Source organism: Neopsephotus bourkii, unplaced genomic scaffold (genome assembly GCF_033783945.1).
Source record: "Neopsephotus bourkii isolate Nb327-2 ecotype Australia unplaced genomic scaffold, CSIRO-AGI_Nbou_v1 NB_855, whole genome shotgun sequence".
Taxonomy (NCBI): Eukaryota; Metazoa; Chordata; class Aves; order Psittaciformes; family Psittacidae; genus Neopsephotus; species Neopsephotus bourkii.
The window spans coordinates 77916-100039 of NW_026901351.1; the positions used below are offsets into that span (position 1 = coordinate 77916).

General features: G+C 40.0%; 1 protein-coding gene and 1 long non-coding RNA gene across 7 annotated transcripts in view; one reads left to right on the forward strand and one right to left on the reverse strand.

Moving 5' to 3' along the window:
* ITGB8 (integrin subunit beta 8) overlaps window positions 1-5876 on the reverse strand; it is a 46408-nt gene extending 40532 nt beyond the window's left edge. For 2 of the 6 annotated variants that reach the window (XM_061356427.1, XM_061356426.1), the window contains exon 1: window positions 4573-5123. In XM_061356427.1, the coding sequence (XP_061212411.1) occupies window positions 4573-4699 (127 nt within the window). In that variant the 5' untranslated portion in view covers window positions 4700-5123. Of the gene's footprint in view, window positions 1-4572; window positions 5124-5620; window positions 5653-5752 lie in introns of those variants that run through there. The other 4 variants (XM_061356430.1, XM_061356428.1, XM_061356429.1 and 1 more) reach the window with 4 other exon arrangements.
* On the forward strand, window positions 4773-20308 carry LOC133213862 (uncharacterized). Its single transcript, XR_009725917.1, has 2 exons — window positions 4773-4843; window positions 19523-20308. It is a non-coding gene; the product is annotated as an uncharacterized LOC133213862 (long non-coding RNA).
* The last annotated feature ends 1816 nt before the right edge of the window (window positions 20309-22124 follow it).

Below are 22124 nucleotides of genomic sequence, written 5' to 3' on the forward strand. Positions count from 1 at the left end.
TTAAGAACACTGAGCAAACTTTAAAGCTTAGGACACAAAGTCACTCCCCTTGTCCTTCTTACCCTGACAGAACTAATTAAATCCTGATCACTGCTTACAATACACCTACACTAATACTACAAAAGTATGGTTTAGCAACATGCAGTTTTAAAAACGTACATTGGTGATAAATAATTATTGTATGTAGTCTAGATTTTATTTGTATGATAACGCTAATCTTTCTTACATCAGGCCTATTCTAAAGAACTGAGATTCTGAGCTCCCAACAAAGGACTTACAAACAGTGATGATAAATCTGACCTTCTAAGTCTGGATAAATATCAGCAGCCCATGTCAACTTACACAATTTGTAAATATAATATTCTACGTTAATCTTCTCATACCTCCTACAAATTGTCCCAAATTCAAGACACAATTAGCATGGACATGTCATCATGAATTCTTTCTAGGGAATTAAAAAATGTTACCAGTATTTATGCACTTTGTGAAGTATAAGGGAGATTATAATCTGATATTTTAATGTTCTCTTGTTGAACATACAACCAGATGAGGGCTTACTTGATGGATAATTTCTAAAGCTTCCATAAAGCTCACGTGATGACATCTTTCTGATGCTCTGGGAAGGGGAGATAAATTACACTTAGATTGTACTTTAATGCAAAATCAAAGTTATTCATTCAGGTCTCTTAACTATTGGAGTATTGTTCCTGCTTACTTAGTCATTGCAGTTCCAGTCCTTGAAAGCTTAAGGACCAGAAAAGAAACGACTGCCTCTTCAAAATTCTATACAGAGAATTCCTACTACATATAATCTTCAGGCTGCCTTCACAGCTTCCTTCAGCAACAGCACGACCTCAGTGACATAGAGACAAAAACTTCCCAAAGCACCAAAAGTATGCGTATTGCTCTTCTAGTTAGCAAACTGCCCATCTCCTCTCTTTTCCCAGTGTCACCCCATCTCAAACATCTTTAGCATGGAAACATTGTAAATACTATATATGCAATCACTAGTACCATTCAACCTGCAAAAAACATAAATCAAAAAAAACCCAATAAATTACCACATAACCCCCCTGAAAAGACATGAAATTGCAACAGATTATGGGAAGTGTTCAATCTGCAAAGCAAATTTATGCATACCATTGTCATAATGTGCTCCTTGGGCAATGTGCAGATAAACAAACCTCCCCCTTGCTATTCCTTAGAACTGCAACCTACAGCCCTCTCAAACACCCAGGTTGGCTTTCCTGAAGATAGTCCATTACCCCTCAGGAGCAGATCACCCACGCAAACTCAGGAAATTAAAAATGGGTTTTCTCTTTTTCTTGGATTGCTTCAAGCCTTAGGAAAAGCAGAACTGTCTCAGTGCTGAGTATCCCATACAACACAGTTCCTTCCACTGAGCCCCAGAAGGAAATGGGCCAGCATAGAAGAGAAACCAACAAACACCAGTTAAAGCTATAATAATGTATTATTTATTTCACTTTTTTATGCGTGTGCAGGGACATTTCCTGACCACCTCTCTTCAAAAACAGTTCTTCCTTTGACTGACTTTTCCTATTCCTTTGAGAAGTAACACAGTAAGGACTTACGGAACTTTCTAACTAGAGGGAACACACATGAGAAACTCAGGTGACAAGACTGGCAAAACACCACAGGGCCAGATAAGTCAACCAACACTGACGAATCTGTTCGGCATCAGAAGTCATGCTGTTGGGAATAAATCAATTAACAGTTGTCCTTGCTGTGATCACAGATCCTCTCCTTTCCCAAACCCACTAAACAGTTGTTTCAAACGACACTCTGAAGAAGACTGAAAATACCAGCTTTTAAATGGTCAAGAGACTTGTCAGCCAGGACTGTGTAAGAGAATTGTTGTGTGACTGTTCTCCAACTCTTAAATTAGGGACAGATGTTCACATGATCCCATCCCTGTGTGCACATCACAAGTAAACTGTTTACCTCAGCTTCATATAGCAATGATCACCTAGATATTTGTGAAAGCACCACATACCTAATTTTTCAAATTTTAATGTACATAAAAACTGTTTTTGAGACATTGCTGAGATTTGAACCAATGTCCTCTGTTAACCTTGATTAACCAATCATTGCTCAGGATTTAAGCCCAACATATTCCATGTGCTTATACAGTAGACAAAAATTAAAGAGTTTCAACAATTTGGTGTCTGAACAAGGCAAGGGAACTAACTGTCCCCACTGAAATGGGCATTTACACAACTGGTTAACATAATGCATACACGTGCTCTTACTGTAGAATCCAGCTCTTATTAAGTTCACTGGTTTACATCCTTAGGAGTCTGTAAGTTCTTGCCAGGTATGTATTATAGTTGGCTTAGTGAACTGCAAATTTCCTTTGGTGAGACATATTGAACAAGTGACCCTTTGTTGAAGGCGGCAACACTAAGTTTTTTATCCGAGCTTACAGAACCCTTAATTTACGATTTGCAAGCTTAACAGTGTTGTGAGGTTTCCTTTTGTGCTCCTCATAACTTCAAAATCAGGGCCAAGTTCTACTTTGACTTATTCCCAAGCAGTAACTGGCATCTCAAAATGTGGTTAGCAGAACACATACCTCAGGTAGCACCAAACCATTAATTTTTCAATTAGAAGAGCCATAAATGTTCCAACAAGAATAAATAAACATGAATTCCATGTATGTTTAATATTAATTCCATTCTCTTTTAGAACTGGAGATTTCATGCAACAGATACACAGGTTCTGCCAACTCGGCACACAAACTGAACTTGCTGATGGCATGGGAACAACAGGATGTTCTTCTCCAGCCGAGCACTGTCAGTGCAGAAGCAAAGAGGAGTGGCTGCTTCAGCAAAGCTGTGCTGACAAATAGCTGTACATGGAGTTGCTGCCCAGATTCTCTGAGCAGCCTACAGAAGATTAAGGAATCCAGGTGGTGCTGCAGTGGCTGAGAGAGCTACCACAACCAAAAGTAAAACGCACACAATAAATGAAAAATTTCATGTGTTCATTCACAAAAACACAAAACAAACCCTCTTCTTGCTTTAATTGTTGCTCTAGCCTGTGAAGTGATTATGTATGAAGAAAAGAATTCAGTGTGACTTTCAGCTTTCATGAATTAGCAGAGGTTTCAAATGAAAAGCAAAAACCAAGGTCTAAGTTACAGTCTGCCCAATTTAGGAGCTGTTGTCACATGAAACACGTAACTCATGACCATTTCACTATTTTCACTATCAAGCACAACAGAGAGAGCAAGCATCCTGTGGCACAAAAGTACCATGCATCATCTTCCCCAACAGCATTCGCTTCCAATGCATTTCTTGCACTAGTGTGTACTCTGGAGTGATACTCATGAGCAAGCAGAACACCCCAGTCGGGTACAGAACTATCCTCTCCATAAAGTTTCAATTAGTCTTTCAACTCAATTGCACTGCATAAAAAAGAATCTGGGATACCAAACACAAGATGCCATGTTTCATAAGAAATTTAATCATATTACGTTTTTCCTATTGACATTTAGTTTGGTTTTGAATCCAAAATATGAAGCCAAAAAAGCAAACCAAATTATAAAAGTTAACAAATTATTCCGTTGTTTTAAATAGCACTGGGCAAATCCTACTGAATTAGGCATGAATTTGTCACATATGCAATAAAGAACTTAAGACTAATACACTGTTTCCATTGTTAGTCTTATTCTTAGAGGTTACGTGTTAACATTCTAAATTAACTCCAGGCTTAAACTTGGAATACTCAATTATTCCATAAGAGGGGGGGGGAAATAAAGTGATTGACAACTTGATGTGCTTTTTTGATCCTTTATGAAGTACATGACTAACCTGATAGCTCTGTCTGATCAAATACTGCATGATCTAAGGTACCTTTGCACAAACTCCTCTCAGCCTGCATGCATCAAAGCGGATGCCCGGGGGTTGAGGAAGACCTCCTACAACCTGAGGGGTTACCCAAATGTACCAGAGCCTTTGCCACCAGCATACCACAGCTCTCGGGACTTGTCAGCACATACGTTACACAAGGTGAAGACCACTTCCAAGTAACTCTATCCATTTTAAACCCAGCCACTAAATGCCACATAAACGATATAACACGAGTGCTTTCATCCCTAAGAATGGTCCATCCAAAGCCTGTGACCCCCCCGGAGGTCCTGAACGCTGCCTCTCGGAGGCTTCCAGAGGGTGAGCGGGCACTTCAGGACCCACTCCCGGGGAGCTGCCACGGCTCCGTAAAGGCTAAACGCCTCCGGTACGTACCATTAGGTCACAGGCTCGCACTACCAGCACTCAAGCAGCGTGACGTTTGGGCAGGGGCCGGCCTCTCCAGCCCGGCTCTCCCCGCAGGTACCCTCCGCCTGCTCCTCCCGGCCGGCCGGCCGGGGCAGTGCGTGCTGCGGCGCCGAGCAGCCCCGGCTCTCATGGCTGTGCCCCGAGGACAGCCGCCGAACCCGAGCATGGCACCCAACCAGCGCACTGGCCCCTCGCGGAAACCAACCCCAAGTACCCAAGTACAACCCGACCAGCCACGGGCACGGCGAGCAGCCCGAGGGGCTCGGCAACTTACGGTGCTGGCGGAGTCCCGGCACGGCCGCCAGCAGCCGGGCAGCTCCCAGGAGGGGTCCGGGGCCGCGCTGACACTTGGGCAGGGACATGATCCCCGCGGTGAGGCACGCCAGCAGCGGCACCCACATTGTGCGCAGCGGCCGGCACCGCGCCCGCTCCAGCTCCCTCTCCCTCTCTTCGGGGCCGCGTCTCGGCGCCGCGGCGCGCTCAGTCCCGGCCCCCGCGGGGGCGGCGGCGGGGCCAGGGGAGGAGCGGCAGCGGGCCCAGCACAGGTAGGGTGCACGGCGGGGCGGGCACGTAACACTGCATCTCAGGGGCAGTGCCCGCCGCGCCCCTGCACCTCGCAAAGGGCAGCCCCCGGGCGGCGGAGGCAGCGGCGCGGTCCCGGCCGAGCGCTGAGCGCCGCTGCCTCCATCCGCCTCCAGCCCGGCGCGCAAGGGACGCCCGGCCGCGGGGAGGCACTTGACAGTGCGCGGGGAGCGGCGACCGCCGAGCACCTCCCTCACAGAAACAACCGCCCGGCAGCTGCACCCGCCTCCCCCGGCAGCCCAGCCCCGCGGGGACCTCTGGGACACGGGGCCGGGGCGCATAGGCACGGGAGCGCAGCCGGCGCCTCTGCCGCCCAGGCCGCCCGCAGAGGCGTTGGGCCCCACCGCGGTCGGTGCGCGCCGGGCCCGTGGGTCCCCGCGGTTGCTAGGAGACGGCAGAGGGGCAGGTTCGCCGGGGGCGGGCTCGGCAGTGAAGTCACTGCGCCCGCCCGCGCCTTTGTTCTGTGGCGGCCAGCGGCGCCCATTGTTCGCACCGCCTCTGCCCCCTGCTGCGGCAACAGCCGCAGCGGGGGCACGGCCGAAGGCCGCGGGCATGGCACCTTTGCCGGCCTCCTCGGCTTCGCTGCCCTGGCAGCAGCTCCCCGCCCTACCCGCGGTTATGGCCCTCTGTCTGTACTGCAACAGCAGCTGCGTGCCCCGTTCGTGGTGCGGGCTAGCAAATCCCTTCCCGCCCACAGCCTGCCCTGTCACCTCCCGCCGCCTCCGGTTACCTCACGTTACCTAAAAATACCTTCCATCCTTTTATCGCTCCTATCGGCCCACCCGAGTTTTTTCTGCTCGGAGTTTCCACCCTTTGGGAAGAAGTGGGAGTAACGCAAAGGTTAACCGTGCTTGGTGCAGGGCGGAAAGTACCTCGCCATGCGGGCCAGGAAAGCCCCGCCAGGCCTAGGTGCGTTCTCCTGCCCCCAGCACGGCTCAGCCCAGCGCTGGTCCCCAACTCCCCTGCCCTTCGGTTTGTTACCTTTCTTCGGCCTCAGTGGGCGGAGTTTTACCGGCAGGTGAAACCCGGCAGGTGAAACGCGCCCGGGCAACTCGTCCTGTCACCGGCCTGGGCTATTTGCATTAGCCATCACCGTGCCACGGCCTCATTCCTCTTACAATCGAACAGATGTCAGTGCACGCAGGTTCCCAATATAGCGTATCAACAAGCTGTGAGTATGCCAGTGCAGGGTACAGCATAAGTCATGCAAACACAACCAGTGTAAATACCGTGCTGTTTCAGTCTTCATGGATGAAAGGCTGCTGAAGCATTTTCAGATCCTGTGCTAAGTCTCACAGAGCTAAGGGTGGTTTATCATCTGCATGCCAAAAATCAGAAATTGAATGCACACTGTGTGTGCTCAAGGTCGCTGAGGAAGGGATGGCAGTAGAGCCATTCACATGGAGTGTGAGGCTCACTCACACTCTTGGGAGTTTTTAGTATCTGTATCACCCTTCTGCTTCATCTTGGAGAAATCCCCCATTTCAGACATTTGAATGTCATTCCTGAAGTGGCCACAGGCCAGATGGGGATATGGGATGTGAGAAAGCCGTGGTGGCAATACGAAAGGGTAGCATTGCATGACTCCAAATCTTGTGGCATTTGTGACCTAAAAGCTCTGTGATTTCAGGGGTCACAATTTCAAGCTGTGTAATTGGTGAGCTACCTATCCTGTGAGCCCTCAGGTGGGTACTCTTCTTTGAAATTTGATACACTTCTGACAGGTGGAACTAAATCCAACTTAATCCTGAATTTGACATTGTAATATCTGTCACCTCAGTCACAATGTTGCAAAGTCATGGTGATTCACACTTATCTGCAAAAAAGTGTCCAGGATGAGACATGAGGAATTAAAAGAATTATCTTTAAACAAAATTCCAGCAGAAGCAGAAGTTGATGAAACAGAGATCTCTCTGCTTTGGGATTTTCACCTTCACAGTCTAAGTAGGGTTGATGAATTTCTAAGCATAGGCTGTTCACATAACAAACAGGGAAATGGAGTCCTTACATGCAGTACTACTGATGAGAATGCCACCCAAGGATTCAGCATTCTGGGCAGAAAGGCAATACCTACAGTCTAATATGAAAGAAAAATAAATTGGTGATTTTCTTATAAAATCTGAGAATAAGATAACCAAAATGAACACACTAGTCATTAATTTAAACGTTGAGAACATGATGAAAAGGATGCCAGTCTAGGGTGAAATCTGCATACCCTAAGCAGTAAAAGTCACCAGTATCAGCAGTAAGAAAGAAACCAAGAGCTAAAGTTAACAGTAGTTGAGGCCTCTATGAGTTGAGGCTGCTGTGGCTGTTGTTGAAAGTGGTCTGCTGGTTTATATAAAATGCAGTTTCTCCCTATTTGTTTCATTCCTTCCCTAGTGAAATCCAAAGACTTAAAAATATTTATCTTGCAATGATAGCATCTTTGAGTATATTATTATTTACACAGTGTTTATAATGCAATAAGTTGGATCTCAAAGAACGTACAGATTTGAATAATTCTGCTAGCTTCGCAAGTGGAAAAGCTGAAGGTCACATAAAAGACTTGTAACAAGTTGCTTAAGACCACCGGTAATGGATTTAAGTCTCACACCATTGTCCTATCTACAGGGCCATGAATGCTTGAAGTAACGTAGTTGTGGAATTTCTGTCCTTGGATATATTTGAAACTCAGCTGAACAAGTTCCCAAGCAGCCTGACCCCAAAACACTGGGCTAGCTGGGCCTCAGGGGGTCTTTTTCCAACCTTACTCTGGATTTTTATGGTGGAAAGCATATAATTCTCTGTTCTTTCATTACATGAATACCAAAATTTCTGAAGTGTTATCACTGTGGTTTCTTTCTAGTATTTACATTTACCTTATTGAAAACAAATAGAATTGTCTATTGCAGTGTTGTTGATAGCCTCTCTTTTCAGGAAACAGTTTTGAAACTCTTGCATTTGCAAAGAGGGAAGAGCTGGTCAGAAACCCCAAAGCATTTCTTACAAAAACCATGTTCCTTTTTTGGTTGAACACACTCAACCATCTTTGATGTGCCATTTCATGGGGGAGAGTCCAAAGTGAGATTGCAAAGGGAATCGTAGATTCATAGAATATTTAGGGTTGGAAAGGACCTTAAGATTATCTAGTTCTAACCCCCCTGCCATGGGCAGGGATGCCTCACACTAGGCCACGTTGATGAGGGCTTTGTGCAACCTGGCCTTGAACACTGCCAGACTGTTGGTGTTTCGCAACTTCTAATAGCAGATTTTTTTTTTAATAAAAAGTGTTATGGGTTCATTAGCCTGTCACATGATTACTTGTGTTATCATAGCATCTTTCATCCCCATAGAAAGCATTTTGGTATACTTAATTGCTCTTTCCTTCAACTTCCCTATTTTAATAATGTAAAGCATTGCTCAAGTACCGTAATTGTTTTGGATTTGGTGGCTTCATTTGATCCCACTGACATGTAAATTGTATTTCTTTGCTATATAATGAAGTAAAAGGATTGCATGCTTCTCTGTCAGATACAATTGCATTTGCTGTAGCTGGGGTTCTTTTATTTTACACAACAGTTAAATCTAAACTGCATCTGGTTCAGATAAAGAAGTCAGTGTATTTTGCAAATCTTTTCTAATCCATCAATTTAAAGTGATGGAACAATTCAAATTCAATAGCTGCTCCCGAGAAACAGATCACCAAAGAGTTATAGGCCTCTCCCTCAGCAGTGCAGATTATGAACAACCCATATATGCTGTTTTTTATATCAGTAAAAATCTATATAAAATTCCAACTGCCTGATGCAATACACAAAATTTTTGAAAAAATGTAACTGTAATTTTGACAAAGTTGTGATGTATTTCCATATAAGATGTTACAACTATCTTCTTTGTTTCTCATTTATAAGCTCAGTTCTCCTGGTGAAAACTGGCAATGTCAGCTTTCAAAACAGAATATTTACTTCCCAAAATAGTATTTTTCATTTTTTTTTTATTAATGACTACCATAGTTACCAGTCCACACTACTGAAATTCCCAGTGCACAAGGCACAAAGAAAAAATGGTGCATTTTGAGGAAAAACAATAATCCAAACTGTCTGATACTCTATTTAGATTTTTTCATGAAGGCTTCCATTGATTTTACAAGGCCATTTCCTATGGGCTCACAAATCTTGTTTGGGTTTGTAACTTCAGTGACTTCAGCAGGCCTGCGTGAAACAATCAGGCAACATTTCTTCTTGCATTTACCTTCTTAACTAACAGTTTGGACAATGTTATGCAGAGACAGGTGGAATAACACCTATTTTCCATATGCTCAGCCTAGTGACTTGTGTGTACTGTCTTGTTTTTATTCACAATTTATTTGAATGGGTTTAACTATAAAATGATTTCTCCCCACCCCCCCCAGTCTAAGTGCCAGCAATATTCCCTCCCTTCTTCTTTCCTGGAGAGTATTAATTGCAAAACTCAGCAGTGCACTTCTCTTCCTTTCTTATACAACCAATTGTATTCCAAAACTTGTGTATTGAAAATACAGAGTATGTAGTCCTCTAGAAATCCCAGATCTTGATCTTCTGTGCTTTAGTGCTTGCCAGAAGCCCACTGAGAAAGTGTGTTATAAGAATAAACCTGAGACATTTCACAACCTTGCGAGAAGAAATACTTCAGTACAGATGGACTCTCAACAAACAGTTAGCATCCAGTTGACACAGAGACAGCAGTGGCTTCTCAGGTAAGAAGGCATCAGTCTGTTTAGGGTTTACTAGGTCAAAACCAATGCTTTAAGCGCTATACAGACACTCATTTCCTAGGACATCTGTAGCTCAGCCAGCTGACCTGTAAATTAGCACTGAGGGGGCCTCAGTGAAGGTGTCCTTGTCCTCTGTTTAAGAAAAAGTAGGATGATTTTTCTAGAGACAAACAAGCATAAGAAATTATCTGCATAATTCAAATAAGATGCTCAAAAGCATAAAAGCATGTATTGTAACAAGTGGTCAAAGCTTAGGGTTGTTTATTGAAATGCTCTTTCTGGAAGTATTTACTGAAAAAAACCCTGCAGTATATAGAGTTGAACAGATGTATTCTGAAAGAAGAACATTTAATTGTTGTCACATGCAGAGTTTTAAATAACGCTCTTCACTAGGATTTTTCAGTACTTCCACTATGATTTTTCATGTGACGGAACTCACATTTCAGATAGAAGTGTTTTCTTCCTTCTGACAAACAAACCTGTGGTATGCTTTGAGAGCTTTTCTGACTTCAGACAGAAGAGCTCCCCTGTGGCCTGTCTTTAAAGTACAAAATTTGCCTGGGGTTCTTCTAAATGCAGTCAGTGATATTTTTTAGATATTATATCACAGATTTACAGACACTACAGCTTGATTTCTGGAAGGAGAAGGATAGAAGAGCAGTAGGCCTGATAAGTTATTTCATTAACTTTGCTTCAGTGGAACTTTTGCCTGGTGGACTGTAGACCAGACCTTGTGTTGCTGTCTTTCCTGTTTTTCTTCAATGAATAACTGAGTGTGAAGAGCATATCATTTTACTTAGTTTTATATTCACGAGGGACTGCAGCCCACACCAAACCAGTCATTACAGTTTTGTTGCTCACTGTGTGGTTTTCCAGCTTCATGGAGGATGGGTGAAGGCCAGGTTTCCTCTTGATAGATGTAGGTATAGATCCACAGACACTAAGGCTGCTGAAATCCTCTGAAAATACTAATTTCAAAGAACATTTGTGAACATAAACAAGTAGCATTTTCTTTTCTAAGGATGAGCAACAGCCACTGTGAAGTTCAGCAACAGCCACACACTTTTTTAGTGTTATTTTTTTGCATTATTGCAAGCTGAAACAATCCATAATACATTGGCACTCCGTGTGTTTTTTCTTTTTTTTACCTCCACCCTTTTCTTTCTTTTCTTATTGCCTATCCTCCTACCTTTCTTCCTGGTACTTGAGAAAGGTATGCAATCTCCAGTTACTGATGAGAGTCGGCTTAGGTGCCAATCAAGTGACTGTGTTACACATCAGGTTTTTTAAATTCTTTTCTTCCTCAAAATTTAGGTTTTCCTTCTTTTTATTTTTTATTACTCTCAATCTGCCTCCATCCTCACCTGATTTTTTTTTTTATTATTATTTTCATGGGTTTTTTTAATTATTTTTTCCCTCAGTCACTTTCGATAGATCCTCAGATATTTTACAAGTCTCTTGCTTTCCCCATCTACCCTCTCTCTGCTTCTCTCACTTCCCTAATGGAGTTCTAAGGTCATGATTGCTGCTTCTGTGGCTATCTCAAGCAGCACTACAATTTCTCCCTCATCCTCTTTCCATGATGATTTTACCCCTTCTCTGAGCCCAGGATTTAAGATATTGGGTTAGCAAAAGGGAAGATGAAATATTCCATAATAATACAGCAGGCCTGACAATATTTTGGAATGTTTTCAGAGAAAATTCCCAGGTAAGCCCCTGCCATCATTAGCTCACTCATATTTCTCTGAGATTTCCTATGAAATGTTTTACAAGGAGCTGGTAGAAAGAAAAAGGTAGAATATAGTGGAGAAATAGCAGGATTTCTTTGGACTTAAAGTTCCTCCTGAGAAATTATTGAGGAAATTTAAGTGTTAGAGTTTGAAAGGGAAAGCAAAATTGTGGTTTTAGAAAGAGTGCAAGTATTGATTAATAGAAATTAAAGTTTATTTTTAGCACAGTGTATCCTCTACAGATCAAGGCTCAGAAGTATCCTACAGTTAAATGCAGAAGTTTGTAACTGGGTGATTGATGAGTACAAATAATTTCTCCTGTCCATAGCTGAGCTGCTCAGTCTAGTGCATGGGTGGAAAAATCCCACAGGCAAACTCTGGGTGCATGTGGCAGAGTCGGGGAAGTGAGAGGAGTGGGGAACAGGGACAGGGAGGGTATGTTTTCCAGGTTTTGAACCTGTCTGATTGGATTTCATCTGCTCTTGTCCTCAGTCTTGAAAGATGATGTGCAAATTATAGCCAGGATGTTCTCTGTTGGGGTATTTAGATGCATATTCCCTCGTCTTTCTCACCAGATTGCTGCTCAAGATTCACTGCTAATGTGACAGCTAAAATAAATCAAGAAATGGTGAAATTGAGAAAGAATGGAGGCAGATGGGGACATTTAGAAATGATAAAACCCCCATTACTTACTGATTTTTGTAACTGTTTCAAATATGTGTCTATATATATGTCTCCTCACATTCTGCTTATCCTTAGATTGTTATCATTTTGGCATAGGAGCATGTATGCTTGGGCAGCACCTCACATGAGTTCATCCCTACTTCTGAAAGATATCCCCACTTCTGATTTTTTTATTTTTTATTCATATAAATAAACCTTCTGTTGTCTAATTCCAGGATCCAGTAAAGCTGTAGGTATTAGTTTTTCCTTTATGCTATAATAAAAATAAGATTCTTTTTAAAATAATATATAAGTAACTTGTGGAATTCAGTGGCTCCAGATAAGAACTTTGTAGGATTTAAAAATAGATTAGATACTTATGCAAATTTTATGTGCCTTTACACTAGCCAGGGTAAAAGTTCACAACAAAGGTAGGCTTTCATGCTTCAGAACAAGAACCAACCACTCTCTGGGGCTGCAGAGAAATTTCCCTCCAGCCACATAATGATGCAGTCCTTTAAAGATGATTTCTACCTTTGCTGAAGCATCTGGTACTAACTGTTAACTGAAGTCAGAGTAAGGCATGAGAGGAAGTATGGGATTTATGTATTGCTAAGGAACAGATGCCACTTTGTTTAGAACAGACGCTTCTAGCCTGAGTTGAAGTAGTCTAGAAGTAATGGAATAGTTCAATGGTATTTAAGGAGTCAGAATAAACTGAGGACCAAAATTAAGGTCACACTGTAAGCATGTACTTGATAAGAGTACACAGCTACCTTAGGATTTGCCAGACCTTTTTATCTCAAATGGAAAATATTTTACATAATTAAGCTACAGCCAAACTAGAAATTTGTTCCTTTAAAATTTAGTTAGTGTGTTGCTGTACCGGCAAATAATCCTTGTGTGACATGACACACTAAAGAACACTAGAAGGTGAGAGGAAATAAAGGTTGCAAAATAATTTAGTAAGCCTAACCGTGTTTGAAAAAAAATGCTTCTGATTGGACTTCTTCTTTGACACCATTTTTCATCATGGGTGGTCTTTAATTCAAGACCCACTGATTGTATAGAAGACAAACTATATATCACACAGAAGTATTAAAGTTACTGGAGAAACTGCTGGGTGAAGTTGTATAGCGTATATAACAGGGGGGTCAGAAAAGATGATTGTTATAATTCTTTCTCAATTTAAGTTCTGTCAGTCTTCTAAGTGTCCAGATTTCTACAGGTAAGTAACAAAACTGTATAACTTGTACTTGGAAGAAAATGGAACATAAAATTGTTAATTTGTAAGAGATGTGTCCTGGCTGACTCCAAAACAAGTAAGGATTGCATTACGTCAAACTGAAATTTCACTGTACTCAGAAAAGAAGTACAGGTGCAAGACTGAAGTAAAAGAGAGAACAGCCAGCACTGTAAGAGGTACAAATAACAGTGACATGCACCTTACCTATGCACAAACCATCATAGTAATAGCTGCCATGGAAGGTTATGATCTCAAAGAGATCTGTTCAAGGTAGTAAACACAAATATAACAGTGTGTGCCACAGAAGACGTAGACACAAGGACTACTCAAAAGGACAAAAGAGAACAACTAGTTCTTTTGCTCTTGGCCATTAACTGTCTCCCAGAGAATACTGCAAATACACTATGATCACAGCTTGAAAACACGCAGTTATGAGTTTACTGATTACTTGTTTTCATTTTCACAATGTGGGCCAAAATGCTGCTTTCACTAAGTTTCTTCCCACGTGTGGGTGGAAACCGCTAGTTTTCTGTAGACTCTTGGTTTATTTTTTGGTGCATCATTGTCAGTTGGTTGGTTCACTTCCCTTTAAGAACATGAGAGGTATCATTCCTGTAGGAGGAGAGGGTAAACCAAAACCAAACCAGAACAGATCCTGTAGAGAGTGAAAATGGAGCTGGATGTGTAAATCAGGATTAAACTGCAAAACCGAAGCAGAAATACAGTTCTTTGTTATCCAGAAATTCTTTGAGCCTATGATAGTATAGTTTCTTCTCTCTTGGAATATCTCCTACTTAATTTGTTCTGTTGATTGCTTTTGTGCTCCAGAATGTAAGACATATATGATGAACATATGGAAAAGATAAAAAGCTTGTGTAATTCTGTTACTCTAACACTAAAAGTTGAGTACAACTTCATTTCAAATTATAGGTTGATTCTCTGGTAGTTTTGCGTTTGTACTTTGTGGCCATATCACTTCAGATCACTCTCTTTCTCCTTATTCAGATCCTCGTTCTGTATTCTATAGCCTACCAAAAAGTTTTTATGAGATCTACTTGTATAAGGAGAAAAATGTATAACTTGCTGTCATAATGTTATGAATTCTAGATACATACATTAGAAAAAGTTTTCCCAACATATGATTTCACTATGTAAAACTGATAGCTAATTGAAATAGAACATTTTATAATAGATCCAAAATACCTGTAAATTGCCTACCTAGTACAGACACTGTGAATAAGAAGCAATGATTTTCAGTTAATTGATGAAAATAAATGAAAGTTATAGCGAGATAGAGAGGAGTCAGTGGCCAGAATTTTCTTTGCCATCTGAGCTCCAGATATTCTCAAGTAGCTTGAGTTGTGAAGAGTGCTTAGAGAGAGCAATCTCTCCACGCAACCTGCTTGCAGCTCCTGTTGAATTACTCAAACACTGGCTGGGCATACTGGCCCCTTCTGCAAGTAACATATACTATTTTTTCCCCTAGTTTTTTTATTGGCTTTCAAATCTAAAGGGTAGGCAGAAAGAAGGAATTGTTCTTTCTGGAGCACACTTAGCTTAATATGTTTCGGTTTTTCCTTTTTTTTCCTTTTTCTTAAATCCAGACCAATTTTGTCCCCTCCCTTTAATCTCTCTCAGCAATAGGGAATGTAGAAGCTGTCTGTAACAATACTAGGCAAGCATTTTTCCATTCCAAACACTGGAACACAGGCTGATGGTACCCCTCTAAAGAAGTATATGAAACCTTTAGGTGGCAGCCAAGGGCTACAGTTTGAATCCGTAGATTTATTGGTTGTGTGGTTTATGATCTCTGCTTCAGGTGGCAAAGAGGGTATAATGACAAATGAATTTCTAATCCATCCAAAAGTAAAGCAGAAGAAATTCCACACAGGTAAAACAATTTTTAAAAAGCTGGATATGTCTGGATATAGAGAAATGCACCTGGAACCTCTGTGGACTTCTGCCACCCTCTGTTTCGTTCAAAATACTTTTAAAAGCACACCCTAAAGCTTAATTAACATCATATCTCTATTGACACATTTGTTAGAAAAATGTCATTCAATATAATGCTTTCATGTTGTATTCAGAACATGAATGATAATGTGTGTCTGGACACGGGAGGAGGCTGGAAACACTTGGTGGTCCCCTGACACACACCTCCTCTGGCACTGTAATGTCTCAACAAGTCTCCTGGGCAATTTGGGGCACGCTGTGGGAGACGTCATGCCTAAAGGTGGTCATTCAAATGATATCTTCAGAAATTGTAATTCAGGCTTGTTATCTCCATGCCACTCTAAAACAGAGCTTTGTGATGTTATGTAAAAGAAAAAAGAATGGACTTGTCAAATCCCAAGGTTAGTTTGCTGCAGTTATGTAGTAGCCATGTTGAAATTCTGCTGAAATATATCCTTACAATGTATTATTAAGTCATCTAGAAATATCAAAATATTTGGCAATGAAGGTAAAATTATTTGCAAGAAACTGTAGACTCCAGAGATTTTCTTTTAGACAAGAAAATGAAACTTTGTTTTTACAAATAGCTGCACAATTATACCTTTTGATATAGAATTTACTTTTTTAAAGCTTACTGTCATGTTCATGCAAGAAAACATAGCCATATTTTATTATGTATTTGGGAAATGAAAACCGGAAAAATGAGAGATTTACAAATAACCTCATCTGTTTATTATACTATTCCCACATTTTTCTTTGTCATTAGCAATCACATGCAGCTACAAATCATGTTGTTTACTTCTGCATTCTCATGCAGCATGCATCATCTCATCATCATACAGATAGGCTGAAGTATTGAACATTGTGGTGCCAGGAACTTATGCACATGCAGGACAAACATCCAAGTTCAGCAGTGAGACAAGTACTTATACCGTGATTGCACACCAACTGTTAAAAAACTTAAATGACTAGTGGTTCAATGACTAACAAAATTGGTTTACATCAAGATTTGCATTGGAATATATAACTTCATTTCACAGAGCTTGTGAATGTGTCAGGTCTGTCTTAGTGTGTAGGTATTTATTAGGTAAGAGGTAGTTTTTCTCCCTTTCCCTTCTCTCTGTGTTTTCACATTCTCTATTTTGTATGAACCCATGTGAATGACGGAGGCCATATGTAAGTACCATTTCCACTATTTCTGAATCTTCAGGTACAAGCAAGGGTCTCTCCAGAAGACTTCCAGCTATTTAACACACACCTGGACTAGAGCTAGTACATCTGGCTCTCTGCAGAGCCTGTTTGTTGGTCTGTGTTTAGTTAGCTCTGAGCAGAAGCAGAGTGAAAGGAACAAGTAAGTGAGCCTGGCCTTTCCCACCTGTGGAGAGGTGCCCTGCTTTTCTTATTAAGGTTATATCCCCTTCCTCTCCTTTGTTGCTGCATACTAGTTCACCTCCCATGGCATAGAAGAGGGTAGGCATCATGCTTTACAAATTCTTTGTGTTTTAATTATTTACCCCCATCATCTGGCTAAAGCTTTCTCTCATCAAGTCCCTACTTGACTAGCTACAAGATGTCTGCATTCACCTCCAGGAAGCAAAGAAAGAATAAGGCATCTAATTCACATGGTTGAAATTACTTAGGAAACAGAATGGTCTGCGCTGATGTGGAATACAGCCAAGATACTATAAAAGATGCCCTTGTTATTCAAGAGGCACCAATAGATGTTTACATGATAAAAAAAGGTAAAGACAAAAGTTTTCCAGTCAAGAGACACCCACTCCTCTTGCACGTATATTCCTTATTACTGGCATTTTGTTTGTTATCTAACTAAACATTGGAGGCTGGCTTACTAGAAGCTGAGTTACTAAATGATCTACTTACTTTTTGTTAAATAATTTATTACTACATAAACATTTTTTTTTTCCAATTAAAAAATGTCCATCAACCTCCTATTCAGCTTTGCAGTCTCTCTTGGTGTAAATTTTCTTTGGAGGTTCTGTCTCATGACACTGGGTTTGTAAGTGACAGTGACCAGCTGGGCATTTATCCACTGTATTGTGCTGAGCCATATGGAGATGTTTTGTGACACATTTCCCTGCCTGGGGAATATTCAGGATATTGGAGTGGTTTAAAATGTTTGTTTGAGTGAGATCAGAAGTGATCTCACAAGTTGCCGGAAAGGAGCTTAGTGCAATGGGAGGTAAGAGAGGACGTGTTCAGTATGGTGAAGAAGGAATTACTCATTAGCTCATATAAATAAGAATAGCAGGTGTGGGTAATTGCACTTTAGTAAAACTGTATTTGAAAGCAGTTAAATTGTAGTTTCTTAGAAACTGCTGCTGACAGCCACATTTTAAGTGGCCAAGGCTTTTCAATTACGCAACACCCATACCCTGCTATGCAACTGCATTAAATGGGGAGAAACACCAAAGCAGAAGTGGTTTTACTCTCTAAACAGAAACACAACAGAAGGCCAGAGCCACAGAGCAGGTGATGAAGTAGAAAAAAGCAAAAATTACATTTACATTTCCAGGTAAGCCTTTTCAGGAAGAGCTGCTCAGTAAGCACTGCATGTTCCATAGCCTACTCAATGCAATGGATAGACTTTAAGGAATGCTGGCAGGGGCATAATTTGTATTTAGGTAACTTTATTATTCTCTTAACACATTGTTATGTCTTTTTTTTGCATCTGTCATGCAAAATCTCTGTGCGTGTATATACAGGGGTGCATGTGAAGGATTTTATGTGAATGAGTGTTTCTATGTTTAGCGTGAAATGTAAATGTTATAATTAATGTTCATCCCTTAAGACCATGCTGCTAACAAGATGATTTTGAATGTTGGATAAGGACGTTTCATAGAAGAAGACTGTGCTAAAGCCAACCAAGAAGGGATAAAGAAGCTTTAAAGAGAAGTCTGAAGGGTTTTTGTCCAGTTCATGCAAATTTACATTTGGCTAATTCATCTTGTAGTGTCTGTGTTGTTTTCAATTCCTTATGGATGCTCCACAGAAAGCACTATTTCTGATTTTTAATATTATCCCAAGTTAGCTAGGTCTTATCCTAGTAGTTGATAACATGCTCTTAATTCATTATCTATAAAGCCAGCAAAAAGTCATGTATATTTTTTTTCCTCTTTTGAAACCAGAGTATTTTCTGTCAATACATAGGCTTAGATACATTGTCCTGCGGACAAGTTCCCCAACCCAAGATGGAATAGTTAATGTATTAGTTAACGCACTCTCTGTATTAACAGGCTTCAAATTCTGGGCCTGTTCCCTAACTTCTGGTTTACTATTTTGGTGGGTGTGAATGTCAGTCTGTCACTTGCATGGTATAGTATATTATGCCCTTATTCCAGCTCTGTGAAACTATTCTTAATTTTTAAAAGTAAAACTTTTGTATGCGGAAGAACAGTAATTGCCTTCTACAAGTTTTAAAACACCTTCGGTATTTTCTTATTTTCTTCCAAGTGCAAAGCATTTTTATCTGGCCTAGCATTGTTTAATGTAGATATAAATAAAACAACCTGTTCTAACATGACACCCCACCGTGCCCTTTGTGAGGAAAGTGTAGTGTTTGTTTAGAATGAGATGAGGCTATATAAAATATATACAGTACCAAAGGCTAATTAATAAGGTTCTTTTTTTGATCAGTTCAGTAACTGTTTAACTTTTATCTGACGTATTCTCATACAACCTTTAGAAAGACACATATTCCAGTATAACCACAGTTAAAAATCATTCAGTTGTTATGCGATCCAAAACACATAGAGTGTTCTCAGGGGCTTCCTATGGTGTCTCCACATGCTTAGTGAGTCTTCGGATTTAAAGAGTAGAGCTTATTTATCCATGTCTGTTTGCTATTAGATGGCTACTCTCCGAATAATCCTTTGTCAGGAAAAGGTTTTTAGCCTTTTAATAACGCACTGAAGTATCTATCCACGAGCTTTTAAAAAACTACATATGAGATTTGCTGATCACTTGAATTTATTGAAATTACTCTGGGTTTTTTTCTTCTCACATTTCAGTGTTTTTTATTCCTGACTTCCTTGTTAATTCTCCCTTTTATTCATGTGACATAAAAACAATCTTTCAGTACTTCACTGTCTTTTTTTTTTTAAATTTATATTCCACAGAGTAGATGAATGCCCATAATTTTCACTGTGAGATGGTACACAGATGTTATACTGCAGGATATATTTATCAGCTTGATTTTTAGGACAGAAAACACTAAAACTGCATGAATCTGAGTAATAATTTAATTTGTCTTCAGTACATTTAATTCTGATGAACGTGCTCTTCTTTCCTTCTGCAGGTGTCCATAGAATTTTCAAGCAGAAGTACTGATTTACAAATAAGAGTGGACTCTTCAAATGAATATAGTCTGCTATACACTGAACCCAAATTTTCAAAAATGGCCTGGAATTCAATGTACCTCAGAATAGAGCAATACAATTTTGGACACTTGATTCAGGCAGGAGCTGATTTTCCCTCTAGTTCCCCCTGAAATTAAGTGCATTGCAAGTTGAAATCTGAAGATGGTTGACTAGTTCAGTACACACATTACAATGATAAAAGCCACATATGCTACGTGGGGTTTTTCTTACAGAAATCCAATTTTGGTGCCAGATAACGCTGCCATACTTTTCTGTTTCTTTTTTCTTCTTTTTCTTTTTTTCTCTAGCTGATCTAGAAAAGGTTGTCTAAATAATCTGAATAATGATCTAAATTGATAATTTAGATTAACAATCATCACAGATACTGCTTAATTTCTTCTTATTTTTTTATTTTTTCATTTTGTGGAACAGGAATGTATTTCTTTCTTTTGATACTTTCAGTCAAAATGAATGATACCACCTTTCTTCAGTAGCTATTTCTCAGTTACTCTTATGTCAAGGATAATGTTCTGAATGATATTTAGAAACCACTTCCATAATTGTATGTGCTGTTTATTTAAGCCATGTAGAATTTTAAAGTTGTCTCTATTAGCTGATGGTAGGGCACGTATCCCATAAACAAACATGTTTTTATAGTTAAAAGAGATATTGCTGTCTCTACACAGCCTTTGACTATTACTGCCAATTAAATCATTGACACTTCATTTCTCTTGTATTGTCTGTAGTGTATGATGAAAATGCAGAAGTGACTCGCTGTTATATAAAACAAGTCCATATTTTGCTTCTTAAATTTACAATTCTTTTTAAAGTATGGGTGCACCAGGTCTAATGTACATTTGGCATCACTGGGAGTTTGGAGGCAGAATAAAAGTATTCATTAATTTCACCAGACTATTCCACCTATTTAAAGATCTTAAAGTAGGCGTATGGGAAATGCCTAAAAAAAATAGAAATCCAGGGGAAGCAGAAAAAGAGCAGGTTGGAATGGACCATATGTGAAAACTTTTTGAGTATCAGATATAAGACTTGAATAGCTGGCATAGAGAATGAAAGCTTCATTACTTCCAGATGATGCAGATGCTGTGTCTGCCTTAAAATATTGCAGAATTGTTCAAACTTCACAGCAGTAATTCTGGTGAGTTGGATGAGTAGTATTACCTGAGCTGGATTCAACAGGCTACCACTATCTGAGCAATTAAAAAAAAAGGGTCCTTCCTTTTATGCCAGTCTGTATACAGCATTTTCAGTCTTAGCCCTATTGTGCAATGCAGGACAGCTCATATTGGCCACAAAAAATTGGCAATTCCATGAGAATTCCTGGAATAATTTGAATGAAAATATAGCTGGATCATTTTACTACTAGACTTAAAAGATGTACCTATCTATGAAAACTCATGATAAAAAACATACTATATAATTAGAGATAATTTTCTCTTTATTTTCTTTTCCTGTAGGTTCTGATGGAAATATCTTCTCTCTTTTTATTTTTATTTTTTTTAGATTTCTCTTGGTGCATACATTTTAAAGCATGAAGAAACAATTGTTTAATTAGCATCAATGATAAAGATCAATAATCTTTTTAAAAAACCTATTTTTTAACACTGTTATCCTGTAGCCATAAAGAGTTCTCAGCCATAGAATCTCTCTCTGAGATCAAAGACAGAACAACTACAGATACAATCAGGAAGTTTTACTGTTTGTAATTTAAAGACCACTTCTAAAATGACCCATGTTATTTTGAAAGTCATCTTAAAGTCACCTTGCCCTGGTCTTTTCACCACTCTCATGATTGGATTTTTGTTTGTTGGTGTTTTTTAAAGCAAAGATCCCAGGATCTGAGGGAAAACTTGGAATGTGCGTATATAACAACATAATTTGTGAATACAGTGAGCCATTCAAATTGGAATGAAAAATTTCCCACCAGATTTTATAACAGATGCTGAAATCATGTGGGTAAGCCTGCTCCCAGTCTGAACATCACGGGAAAGAGAGATCAAAAGCTTGTTCATAGCTGACTATGTCTAGGGTATGGTAAAAGAAACAAGGACAAAATTATGTTTATTTTCTGAGGGTTTTTAAAACTGCTTTTGTCCATAATTATTTTATAGAGAACAGAAATCTTGTTTTAAAAATTTCAGGCTTAATTTGAAATTACTCATCCAGATTCTCCATAGGAACAAACATGTTGCTATGGAGATGGACCAGAGCAAATACAAAATATAGATACAGATAGATTCCCTAGAGGAATGCAATTTGAGGCATAAGTACACTGCTTAAACTGTATAAGCACTGTCCTGGTATTCTTGTTTTCTCCATAAAAAGTACAATAAAATATCCCTAATCCTAAACTGTTGTTTTAGCAACAGCTTTTAGAATAGTCATTCTTGCAGTATGTCTTTTACTTTTTTTTTTTTTGCCATAAAGGACAATACAGAAACTTTTTTGTTATTGCCTAAGTGCTATTAAAAGGGTAAATTGGCAATAAAGTGGATAAAACTTTTCAGACAAAAGTAGTGGTGA